Source organism: Saccostrea cucullata, unplaced genomic scaffold (genome assembly GCF_032062105.1).
Source record: "Saccostrea cucullata isolate Sc308-1 unplaced genomic scaffold, CSIRO_AGI_Scuc_v1 ctg290, whole genome shotgun sequence".
Classification (NCBI taxonomy): domain Eukaryota; kingdom Metazoa; phylum Mollusca; class Bivalvia; order Ostreida; family Ostreidae; genus Saccostrea; species Saccostrea cuccullata.
Window position 1 is genome coordinate 461 of NW_026927363.1, and position 13,233 is coordinate 13,693.

Sequence of the window (13,233 nt, forward strand, 5' to 3'; positions counted from 1 at the left end):
TTTACATCGGAACCGATTGTAGCTTATAGCAAGCACAAAAGCATAGGAGATATGATTATTAGATCACGTTTACCACAAGAATACAACTGCTAAGGTGGACCCCTGATGAGGCGGGCCTTAGGGCATATAGCCGTTTTTTTAAAAGACCGCCGAAACACTCTTTACTATATAATGATGTATGAATCAAAATTAAAATTAAGAAAATGTCACAAAGTTTGGTTAAGAGTGTCGGGTCCTAATAAATTTCATGAACAGTTTGGCTGATTGATGTCCTTTTTCTCACACCCTATGACTTCATCGACTCGTATTTTCGCTGCCACACCTTTCCGTAATTTTGCTATCTCCACGCCCTTCAGACGAGGAATTAGTCCGTGACCTTGTCAGGTCTCCGTACATTTTACACCTGTTATCGGGTACCTGGTCCACTCTCCGCTGACGTGAGAGGTAGACACCTTGGCTTTACGGGAAGACTGCAGACCGGTATTTCCTAAATCATCTATTTATAGTCTTACAGCGATGTATAGTTTGACTGACGGCATGAAGGGAAGCTAGGACACACGAGGTAAACCATATAATTCATTGTCTTCCTAATCAAGCTAATGGTTAAATGTTTGTCAACATTTTTATCTTACACAATATCACTATATTGATTGAAAGATATGATAGACAATGACAATGTGTTAAATCTCTTAAAGCAGAGAAATTATGTATTGAAATCACTGATAAAAGTGAAAAAATTTAAGTGTTTCCAAATAGGATTTTACTCGAAATGCCTTTTTCTGTATATAAGCAACACAGATAAAATCTTGTACTTCCTTGTTACTTAAGAAGAACTTGAGTACGGTATGTAAAATATATAATGTATATATGAACATGTAATGTGACACTAAATTATGTAGATTAATGAGGAAATATTGAGTAAGTTTGTGGTCTGTCGTTTTCACGCTACACGTGCCGGATAATCGGTGTTTTACCTTGCTTGTCATCACATCTGTGCCATTCATATTTGTTTAACAAAGCTATATACGGCTCAATATAAAATGCAGGTATTGATTGTCTAAACATATTTAAAATTTTATAACTCTCACAGCAAGTGTAGATTGTGTAATATTTGACTTCCTGTCTTGGTATAGAAGTGCAAACTACTGAGTAATCTATTGGTGTAAGGAGACCTTACAAATTAACTCGGTCAAGTAGAGAAAAAAATACATGTATATTATGTAATTCTGAGATCTGTAGGTTTTAACTTAATGTGCAGAGTTTTAAAGGGATGTCCTTGCAAACACTGCGGATAATAATTTGAGGTAAGATCAGCAGCTTGCATTCTTTTTTTTATCTACAAAACCGGTAATTAAATTTACAAAACGAAATTGTTTTAATCAGTCATTTTGGATCATCTGTTGTCAATTTGAAGATAAACAAACAGTGAAACAGTAATTATTCTCAAAAAAGACCAGTAAAACAAAATAGACTGTAGGCACCTCTGAAAACAGGGAGAGGACCATTATATGTTTTTAACAAAGTAAAATATGAATGCATATCCAAACATCGCAATGCATATTAATTAAAGAAGAGATAATTGGAAATGTTAAATAACGGATTACACAAAAAATGGTGTTATTATGAAGCAGAGAACCAGAAAATGAATAAAAAGGAAAATAGGATGGGAAATAATCTTGAGAAAGTAGTTTAAATGGATTTCTGCTGAGATCTAGAACAAAGGGTGTTTCCTGTAGGTGATACGAGATATTTTTGCGAGAGATTAAATTAAAAAAAAAAAACAGTCAATCATCCCAATTTTCCCCTTAAACTCCTTATAATTCCGAAAACACGTTTCTGATTAGGATTACATGTACTCGCTTATTTGAAATTCTACTGTCATGCACAGAGCTAGACTTGATCTGTAAGCTCATCTGAAATGATCGAGTTATAATGTAACCTTATTTCCCCGGACGAAGTGGGAAATTGTATGGACTTCAAAAAGCAATAATACTTGTATGATATACATGTACTACATAATCCATAGTTTCACATTAAAAACGTTTGCAAAACTTATGACCGAAATATCTTCAATAAGTTCTCTCTCTCTCTCTCTCTCTCTCTCTCTCTCTCTCTCTCTCTCTCTCTCTCTCTCTCTCTCGTTGAAACTTTGCGTTCTAAGTACAAGAGAGAGCAGAATCAGAATTATCGTGGAGATACGATACTGAATTAAATTGGACATTTTATGTCTTTAATTAAGGTTTTAAGATGACGTCTACAGAAATACTGGTGACGGGAGCGATCGGGGTCTCCATCTACCTGATCATCTTCTGTACCAAGTGCTTCAAACACAAGTATGAACGGAGGCAGACCGAAGACGAGAGAAAGCTTATACAAAAGATAACCAAGGACAAACAGTCTCAAACGGACGACGTCTCCAAGACATCGAGCAGTGTAGGAACAGAGCCTAACAAGGAATTAACTTGTGTTGGCAACAAGAGCAAAAACGAAAAGGTTTAGTCTTAAAATGTATATCTTGTTCCATTAAAGAGACACATTTCACTCACTATTTTTAAGTATTTGCATTTCTGCCTTCTTTTTCAGAAAACAAATGAAATTGGTGTACAAACTGAAGGTGGCAAGGGACCTTCTGATTTGGTTGTAAGAATCTTTTCTGCTTCATTCGAAGAAAAAGTTTCATCAGACTTAAATGTGCTTTAAATTACATGTATTGTACAATCTTGATTACATTTCATTATGCATTTTCTAGGAGAAAAAAGACAAGTGTTTCCAAACTGAGAATACAGAAAAAGTATCGATCGGAACAGATGTGTGCATTGTTAAAAAGGTAAATAATATAGTTTTAGTTTACTGAAGCATTTGTAAGAATTTTTTCTCTATTTGTATTTTTCTTCCTTTTAGAAACTTTTGGAAACTTAATTTATGTGAGTCTTTTTACACTAGAGAACAGAGGACCAATGTCTACAGACCGACTTCCCGAAAGAAACAGAAGTAACAGAAGCAGAGGAGGACACGAGCAAGGTCTGTGTACAGGTATCTAGTTCTAAGTTTCTCCTTTCTTAAGATCTGAATATATTATCAGTCCTTTACACAATCCCCCATCCCATTTCTTTTAGCTTTATTGTCAAGCACTTCTATTAATTATACCTCAACAGTGATTGCTTCGTTTGTAGCCTTCCATGACTGAGCATGATGACGTCATAGACGGCTACCCGCCACCAGAACCACCGCATCTTACTAAGTCTGAAGTCTTCAGCAGCCGTGGCTTCTCTGATGTAAAACAACACGCCCTGCAGGTGCCTTAAGTATTGTTTTTAAAGCTATATATGGCGTATCTGAGCTACAAAATAAAAATACGAGATTAAGTGTAGATCTACATGATATTTGTTATTACGTTCAAATTGAAATTTTCACCAATTCTAAACTTAAATAATCCCACGTTTCTATAGGTTAAATTGACTTTAAACTGTGTCAGATATTTTTATCCGAGTCGGAAATAAATAGGCTATTGTTTTAAATCTCTGATATCTACGAAACGCGTCTGATTTAAATTGTGTAATTTACAGGAAAGTCCTATCTTTATGTAAATTAACATTACAAATAGAAAGATCTTTCTAATTTTAGTTAGTCTGAACTTATCGAAAATACGCCATATATCACTTTAAAATAATCTTTGAAGCTGTCAATTCTATTAGAAAACTCTTATAATTTAATACTTGTTTGTCAAAATTTTATTTATACAGGTTCCAGAGATGGAATGCAACAGTTATGAATCTCTGTTACGATACCTCTGTGGAAATTTCGAATCAGACTTTCAGAGAGTGTATGCGATTTTCTGTTGGATTATAAACAGACAGCTTCCTATTAATGGTGATACTAGGAGCAAAGACTCTCCTGTACAATACCTGTACCTCATCATGCAAGGGAAGGGTACGTCAGCTGACCTGATGAGCAAAATGTGCAGGTAAATCTTATACTAGTATTCAATGTGATTGTTTTTGATTTATGTATATACAATAAATATTACGAAAAGCATAGCTGCTTCTTGCTAAAAATATATGGATATAACGAACAGTTGTATTCAAACTCAAAGTCTATTTAAAGAATAAAAATCGGGAACAGGGCAAAAATGGGCATCTAAAATGTCAGAGGTTGGATTAGGTGGCATGGAGGAATGAGCATCCCCTGCTGACCGGTCAAACCCGTCATATCTGACAAGGTCATCGAATCGTTATAGAATTGACAAAATTATTACTTTTAGTTTTAAAGAGGCTGGGGGTGGCAGCCATTTTTAGACTAATTCAATCTCCTTTAAAAGGAGAGCTCCATATAAAGATATACAAAAATGATCAAATTTTAAAACTAAAATGAATGAATTTTTTCTTTGCCAAATGATAGTTGACAGCTAAAGATACCGTATCTAAAAAAATAAGTTAAATCTGGTGGTTAATTTGAGATTAATTTGTTGACCCACCAGCCTCCTTAACAAGACTGTTGACATTCTTGTTTGATCAACTTGTTTGTGAATTACACCTTCTTTTTTAAGAAATTGTTCTTAGTAGAGCATGCTCTTGCGCATCGAATCAACTAGGACATATACTACCGTTGCAATTAATAAGGATATATTACTGCATAAGTTATGGAAGTTGACGATTGAAAAGGTAAAGTCATCAGGTTTTCAATAAAGCTTTGATGTTAAGTTACCATTAACGTCTTTTTTCTAGTAAATTATCTAAATATGAAACAAATGTGTCAGACTCTATGGTATCTTTACAATAATAATCTCAAGCTCACTAGGATATATATCTATGTATGAATGGAAATAATTGTTGCTATTGAAAAACGTTGTCATTATATCTATATGTCTAGTTGAAGTATTTTCTCTTTTCATGCAAATATTTTAAATAAATTCTGCTTCCTGTGAATACATAAGTCAGTTAATAAGGGACGCAGACCTGGTCTTCAAAAGCACATAGATATTGCCAAGCAGAAACTCAAGCATCTTTTTAATATCAAAGTCAGAGTACGTGTGTGAACATCTTTCCTAGCCAAGGGTTTTTTGGGTCCACACATCTTCGGGCCGAAAACCTTTGGCTAGTAAAGATGATTTGTGTACATCAGAATATTCTTTTAGCAAAATAATATTGCAGTTGACTAAAGACAAAGTAGGCGTTAATGTGTTGGGATAAGTTGCGATAATCATTAGCACAGTTACTGACAAAGCATACGACTCCACCTTGCAATTGCCTCTTTAAGGTATCTTCCAAAAATAAATTCTCATTTTTTTCATTGAGAATATTTTTTATCAATTGCCTTTAAAAGTAAGTTTTAATTTTATTTGATTTTCTTTGTTTTCAGAGAAATCGGCATACCATGTGTTATGATTCACGGCTTTGAAAAAAATGGAACATATGAAGTTGGTGAGGTCATGACAAAAGAGAAGCACAGTAACTGCTGGAACGCTGTATATATAGAGAAAAACTGGTGGTTTGTTTATTGTAAAGGGGCACAGACTTCAAAAGAGGAAAATTGCACTGGGTTCATTACAGATAACGAGAAACAAATAGATAGTGTATCCTCTCCTCTCAAAGCACTCTCACAAGATTTTTACTTCTTAACAGAGCCGTCGATTTTTATCCATACTTTCTATCCATTCGATGACCGTTGGCAGCTTTTAAGTAAAACAGTGAGCTTAGGAGACTTTGAATCCCGTCCGTTTCTCCACCCTGCCTTCCATTTCTTGAAACTCGAATTCATTAATAAGGATATTGCCTGCACAGTTGCTATTTCAGAAACTTTTAATCTAAAAATCAGATTTCCTCATATCTCGTTGGGAAGACTGAGTTTCGATTACAAGATTTCTAGTTTAAAGGCTCAAGAGCTCGAGAGTTCGAATATGAAGAAGTACTCTCTCCATTACATCATTGATGACGTTGCTTATTTTGACTTTCGGTTTCCCGCTGCGGCAGTAGGGGAATACAAGCTGCAAATTTTTGGCAAAGTTTTAGGTCATGTTACATCTACGGCCCCTCTGTGTGAGTTTAAGCTGATATGCGAGAAAGGGATTGAATCACTCGCGCCATTGCCGGTAGATGCTGACGTTGGATGGGGAGGCACGTCTGCTAAACTTGAAGAACGTGGCGTCAAGGTGGTGTCACACGCTAACGGCCTTTATCCTTGGGTAGAAGATGAAATGAAATTTGATTTTGCTTATCCAGAACATAGCGATGCGAAAGCAGAATTGAGGAAAATTGGTGAAAATGAAAAACACTTTGAAAAGTCCGTCAACACCGAGAAAAAGGGCCACAACGTTAATGTATCTGTACACCCTCCACTTCATGAACAAGGGGAGTTTGTTTTGAAGATTTATATTCGGGACCCCAATGCCTCAGAATTTATCAACGTTTGTAATTATCTACTGGAGAGAACAGAGGTTAGAAAATATTCACTTTCTCTTAAATCAAAATTGTTTTAGGACATCAAAGGGTAACTGTCTCTGAAATAGATTACAACGCATTTTTAACCCTTTTTCTTGCTAAAGATTCACTTTTTATCATAACAGACCCAAAGTCAACGAAAAGCAAGAGAGCGTCTTCTGAAGTTACTAAAGTCTGAAAATGCTAAACCAATAGAAGTTCAGAAAGCCAAAGAAGAGTTCCAGAAAAGTGGTGGAAAAGACTTTGGGGAGGTTGCTAAAGCTGAAAGGAAAATGCATCACATATCACTCAGGAAAGGTTAATGATACATGAAGAGAAAGTCTGTTTGTCTGCCATCAGTAATCCTTATACCAGTCTGTGACATTCTCTAATGCTCCTTACATCATTTAATTCTTTTCCAGCTTTAGAAGAACTGCGAACCTACCACGACCCGCCGGATTCGGTTTTAGTCATAATGCATGCTACATATATTATTCTTGGAAAAGACGAAAAGGATATCCTCGTAAATTATACTTGTACTTCCTTAATCTTGTAATCTTTGAGACGTTTTGAAAGTTTTTACTTTTAAAATTTAGGATACTTTTATACTATAAATTGTAAAGATGTGCTTTTTCATGTTTTATTCTTTCTTATCTAGGAATGGAAAAGCCAGAAGAGACTCCTACGTAAGATAGAGGTGACTCTGAGTGAATTTGACGTGAAGCATGTGTCGGCTGATTCGCTGACCAGGGCTAAAGATGTACTGAAGAGTATGGACAGTGCCAAGGCCCGCAAATCTAGCGCCGCAGCCGCCAAACTTTATGAGTGGGTAGGTATTATTTTGAGTTTTGATAAATAGAATTACATGTTCATGCCATTCTTTATCTGATATAGTGTTCATTTTTAAAAATTTTATGCAAATTCAGTTCTACAATTTCATAACTCACATGTTAGTTTAGTAGAAAATATCTCAGAATAGAATTTCACTATCACTAAAGCTTTAAATAAAAGAGCTAAAACATGCTAAATGGTACTTCATTATCCCTTTACAGAATGAAAATGTATTCTTATTCTTATTCAGGCAATCACTATAATAAAAGAGATGGAGGAACAAAACAAAGGATGAGTCCCGGAGACAACACAGTCACAGACTGAGCAATCTGTATCAATCCTGATACCTGTCAAACCGTTTAGAATGAGAATTTTCTAAACATCTCTAATGTTTGTAAAAAAAACTACGACAAATGTCTAATAAAACTAAAACTGAAACATTGTCTTTTTATTAAAAGAAAGAGAGTTTACCATTTAACAGAGATATTCATTCTTGGATTCCTGTTGATAAAAAGAAATATTTGTTATATTGAACTCTAAAACTAGTTTAATGGATGCCTTGATTGAAATATATATGGAGATATAAACAAACGAACAAAAGATCATTTTAATCAATACAAAATAGGACCAGAGCAAACACGGACCTCCAAAACATCAGAGATGGAATCAGGTGCCATGGAGGTGTAGCATTCCCTGCCCACCGGTCACACATGCCGTATGCTCCTTGCCGTGATCGGGAAATAACGAAAAAATCCGTCGTCAATTCAGTGTATAAATAATGAACTAACACTTAGTATAAAAAACGGAAAGGCGGGCCTATAAAACATCAGAGGAGGGTTCAGGTGCCATGGAGGAGTGAGCATCCCATGCCGACCAGTCACACCAGGAATAATGGCGCATAATGATTAACATTTGTATCGACTGTAAAACTTACGAAATGATTACTTTAAACGGGAATGCTTTTACGCTAGTACTTGTAAAGTTTTTTTGTCAATAACTTACCTCGTTTTAGATATTCTTGCGTAGAGCATGCTCTTATGTATTCAATGAACTGGGAGATATAAAACCCGAACGCAGGTGATGAAGGTATATTGCTGCATACGTAAGAGAAGCTGGCCATTGAAAAGTTGGTTCACCATGTTTACCATTAAGCTAAATAACCATTAACGTCCTTTTCAAGTAAAATGTACGAATATGAAACAGGTGTGTTAGACTCTGCGGCATCTTTATTTCATGTTCACTGGGATAAATCGTTTTAAAATAAGAACTGAAATTACCATTGTTAATTGACAATATGCCATCGATATATCTTAATGTATGGTTGAAAGCTATAGCGTGTTTTCTTCTTTCGAAGATTATAAACATATCTGCTTCATATGAATCCAAAATGGGATTCCTAATAACGGAGCGCAAATTGTGCCCATGAGAATGCGAATTGATTGTTGGAGGACTTGGTCTTTAAAAACAACATAGATATTGTCAATCAGAAACTGAAGCATCTTAAAAATATCAGCTTCAGAGTACGCATCTGTACAACTAAAATGTTTTTTTGTTAATAAAGGTTATTTCATTTACGAGTTCGATTTTTATTGAAAAAGGAGTTGTCAATGATGAAGGATATAGAGATAACGAACATTATTGAATATCAAAGTCCATAAAACAATACAAAATATGAGCAGAGCAAACACGGATCTCCAAAACGTAAGAGGTGGAGTCAGGTGCCATGGAGAAGTGAGCATCTCCTCCTGACAGGTCACACCCGCTGTGTGCTCCTTGACATGATCGGGAAATAACGGAAAAATTGGACGTCATTTCAGTGTATAAATAATTGTATAAAACATCAGTCAGCATTTGACTCAATAATAAATCGTATTTGCTGACAATGTCATTATTTCGACCATAGAACTTACGAAATGACGACTTCAAACGAGATTGTGAATATCCTTGTTTCATCAACATGTTTGTCAAAAGTTACTTCTTTTTAGAAATTGTACATACATAGAGCATGCTCAACTGAGATATATAAACTCCATATGCAGGTGATTAAAGTATATTGCTGCATAAGTAAGGGAAGTTGACGATAAAAAAATTTAAGTCATCACGTTTATGACAGAGCTTGATTGTTAGATGATCCCACCTCTAGATTTTCTATAGGTCCGAGTTTTGTGTCATGTTTTAATTGATCACAATTTTCATACAACAACGTCTCCACACAAGTATCCTGTATTCATATTCGTTAGGATATTGAGCTCAGAGACGATATAAAAACCTTCATAACATGTAAAGTCAAAGGAAATCTTGCCTATCCTAAATTGTTGCACTTAATGTATATTTTAATCAGTTTTCAACAATTATCAAAATATCAAGAGCTAAATAAAATCTGTTTCTCCTTGATCACCACTGTCTTAAGTCATTTCACATTTTTGAGATGTTTATTATTTTGTTTCAATTACAGCAATCTCTTATACATCGGTTTTATCGATCGGTAAGACACATCGACATTCTTTAAATTATTGAACTTTCTAAAAATAAATTCATCGTATATTATGTCTCGTACGTGTATGCATTTGTACACATACCGTATAGCGGGTTTTATTGGCGGGTGTAAAATTTGGCGTTTTTCCTACTCAAAGGTATGGGAATATTTTTGGCGTAATTTATTTTAGCGGACGTAGGGTTTCAGCTCTTTGTAGATAGACACTTAAAAGAATCATGACTATTTTAGCGATTACAATTTTAGCGGATCATCAGCAAAACGCCAAAATAAGCCAAAATTAGCACCCCGCTAAAATAACCCGCTATACGGTATAAGGAGGGAAATACATGTAAATGCAGGTAATTTTAGCAACCGTTTGATGATAAGTGCATTGGCGTCGGAAACAAATTGAAAGTGGGGGGGGGGGGGGGGGGGGGGAGCTAAGTGTAAAAAAAAAAATTATACCTTCAAAAAAAAAACCTGACAAGCAAAAAAAGGGGGAATGTCCATTTCCCAAACATGAAATTCTTATTTCGTGGGGGGAAAGGGGGGGGGCGAACTTCAGAACCAAATTTTTTTTCCAAACACCACCACTTTCACCCATTTTTAACCTATACTGCGACGTGTCTGTTGAAAGTGGGGAGGGGGGCTAAACCTACGAAGCAATGTTCAATGTCTATGCTAAGTATATCTTTGGGAAAAAAGGGGGGCGTATAAAGTGCTTACCGTATCTATTTAAAAATCGCGGAAATTCACAAAATTGATGGCAGCGTTGTGACTCTGCTGTTTGGCGACTTTGCATCAGGAAGTCTTAGAGCTAGCATCAAGAAGCTCTAAGGCTAGGACTTTGTGTCCAGGTACGGACTTTGAATTCGTGGACGACTTTATTTGCCGGTACTGAAGAGGTCCAGTCACTCAGAGAGCTCATGCTAAGCTTACGGTCGAAGCTTCCGTAAGCGGGGGGGGGGGGGGGGGGGGGTAGCGGACAGTATATATATGTAACTTAAACTGCCTCGCTAGTTAGTCAGGTTTTCAGCAATAGCGAGCCTGTTTAACCCTTGGATGGGTGACCGCTTCACGTTACAATTATACATGTGCAATGTACATTATCATAGAAGCATAATAACCGACCCGACTACCACAAATACTAAATACAGAGTATGCGTGATTGTCAAAAGGACAGGGGTTGACATAGCTGTCATTGTTGAGAATATTTTCTCTTTCAGACACGTAAGATAAATATTTTTGTCGGTTCTTTATTTTTGAAAAATATGTAACCTTATTAAGCTTCATATCAATAATGATTATATACTATAAAAAAGTACTATACTGTAGTAATAAAACCGAAACAAAGTAATGCATAGATAATGTCTTAGCTTAATCAAAAATAAATCTTTAGGCCTAATAGAAAAAAAATTAAAGGAAAATGCTCGCATAAAAACTGTGATAATTATGTTGCAGTCAAGATTTTATACGCAGTAAAAGCACATCTTGCGCTTCAAGCGTGTATACATATAATTATGTATGTATATTTTCGTACATGTATATACCAAATAAGTAAATAAAGGTAAGCATGATTGTATGGTATACTGGTATCTCAAAATTAATTTAGTATTTTAATTAATATTATGAATTTTAGAGAAATGGAGAGGGGAAAAATTCTTACAATTAATACGCTTTCTGGGTGAAATAGTTTTCTCGGAAAATTATCTCCTGAAAGGTTTAGAACAGATTAAATAAAAAAAACAGTGAAATAGACTTAAATATGAATTATATAAAAGAATATAAATTTTTAAGGTTGAGAAATGTACAATTCTTAACGCTGTACCGGAATCATTACGTTGAAATTTGATAACGCCATGTGGACGTCATGACGTCGTCAGTGTTATTTTCTTAAGAAAACATTGCATTTTTAGTGAGTTGTGTATAGAAAACGGTTTGAGATATTTTCAAAAAATAAATTGATTTAGAACAGGGGTATCCAAGACAAAATATTTAAATATTATCACCAGATTTTGGGACTAGGCGGATTTTGGTGCCTAACGTACCTTCTTTTTACCATGACTGTTAATTGACAATTCGTCGTCGATATATCGAAATTTCGAGTTGAAGACCACAGCAAGTGTTTTCTTCGTTTCACGCATACAATTTTGCACGAATTCTGCTTCATATGAAAGCAAAAAAAGGTCTGCTAATAACGGGGCGCAGTTGGTACCCATGGAATTCCAATAGATTGTAGGAAGACATGGTCTAAAAAAACAACATAGATATTGTAAATCAAAAATCCAAGCATCTTTTTTGATGTCGACTTCAGACTACTTGTCTGTAAAATCAGAATGTTTTAACAAAATAATTTTGCAAATGACCAATGACAAGGTAAGTAAATTTTCGAGTTTCATAATGCGTCGTCGCTATATCTAAATGTAGACTTGAAGACAGCAGGAAGGATCGCCACCTTCTTATGTAGAAGTTTATTTAGATAAATAATATTACATTTTTTGAGTAAAAATTTATCATTTTTTGAAGCAAGTTTTGGCCGCCTGCCAAAATTTATGGTTAGTTTTGGTTATAATATACGAAATCGGATATAATCTTCAATGCAGAAAACTAAGGAAGCTTAAGCTAAATGTTTTAAGCTGCAAATATGTATTTATCTTGAAAGGATTCTCTGTGTTATTATATGATTGAATAATTTCTCTCTCTGATTGGCTAAGATACAACAATGTTAGAAAAATACTACATTATATTGACCTGCACGAATCTTCCAGGTATATAAGAAATCATTGCAGGTCAATATAAAGAATCATGTAACCTTCCAGGTCAATATAAGAAATTATTGCAGGTCAATATAAAGAAATTATTTTTTGTTCCTTATTTCCTGTAACAATGGGTTTTGTTGACATTTTTCGTTAAAACTTCCAACTAAAGCAAAAACAGACTTGTAGGAGTTTTCCATGATTTAAGGTAGGATTCTTCTCTGGTTTCTGACTAGATGAAACATTCAAAGTATATTTGCTTATATGTCTTATATCTTGAGGTGTAAGGAATTTAAAAGACCATATTTTTCTTTCCTCATCAGAAACGTACAACTTTAAATAGAAATGGTAACCTGCGTTTGAAAACTAGCAAGGACTATATTTTTGGCGGAATGTTGGCGTATGAAAATATCTTCTTTTCTTCGTTCCAACGCGCTTCGTACAGATGTAAACTACGAAAGTGCTTGATAGAGGTGTAAGGAATCTTTTAGAATCTAGCTTTCTTGCAAAAGAGGTAAGAATTTGGAAGAATTAATCCAGAACCGTGCGCACTTTTTTGTGCGCAATAAATATACAGTTTTTTCAATGGGTGGCACTGTAGCTCTCCGGTCTGTCAATATATATTTTTTGGAGAGCTACAGATCTGCAAAAAGGACAGAATTAAGCTTAAGCAGGTGCATTTTTTTTAAATATGCACATTTTCTGATACAATTTTTCTCAAAAAATATCTCTTTAATTTTTTTTAATCAAGTTA

The 13,233-nt window shown here is 34.9% G+C and overlaps 1 protein-coding gene across 5 annotated transcripts; it reads left to right on the forward strand.

Annotated features, from left to right (window-relative positions):
* Positions 1–305: 305 nt before the first annotated feature.
* Positions 306–8,036, forward strand: LOC134274221 (lim and transglutaminase domain protein ltd-1-like). Of its 5 annotated transcripts, none has more exons than XM_062756474.1 (12): positions 306–562; positions 2,240–2,493; positions 2,584–2,637; positions 2,750–2,827; positions 2,944–3,033; positions 3,174–3,296; positions 3,744–3,964; positions 5,359–6,433; positions 6,563–6,734; positions 6,839–6,939; positions 7,075–7,245; positions 7,498–8,036. In XM_062756474.1, the coding sequence occupies exons 2-12, from the start codon at positions 2,248–2,250 to the stop codon at positions 7,540–7,542; spliced, it is 2,376 nt and encodes a 791-aa protein (XP_062612458.1). In that variant the 5' UTR covers positions 306–562; positions 2,240–2,247; the 3' UTR covers positions 7,543–8,036. The 5 variants fall into 5 exon arrangements, with proteins under 5 accessions (XP_062612458.1, XP_062612454.1, XP_062612459.1 ...); XM_062756470.1 differs by having other exon boundaries at positions 307–562; positions 2,584–2,640; positions 7,498–8,035; XM_062756475.1 differs by having other exon boundaries at positions 307–562; positions 2,584–2,640; positions 2,944–3,021; positions 7,498–8,035.
* The last annotated feature ends 5,197 nt before the right edge of the window (positions 8,037–13,233 follow it).

Bases quoted from the DNA above. Each gene is read 5' to 3' on its own strand.
- LOC134274221 (XM_062756470.1), top strand. From the start codon at position 2,248: ATGACGTCTACAGAAATACTGGTGACGGGAGCGATCGGGGTCTCCATC. The intron at 2,828-2,943 runs GTAAATAATATA...TTTTTACACTAG, and splicing joins ATGTGTGCATTGTTAAAAAG to AGAACAGAGGACCAATGTCT. The intron at 6,940-7,074 runs GTAAATTATACT...TTTCTTATCTAG, and splicing joins AAGACGAAAAGGATATCCTC to GAATGGAAAAGCCAGAAGAG.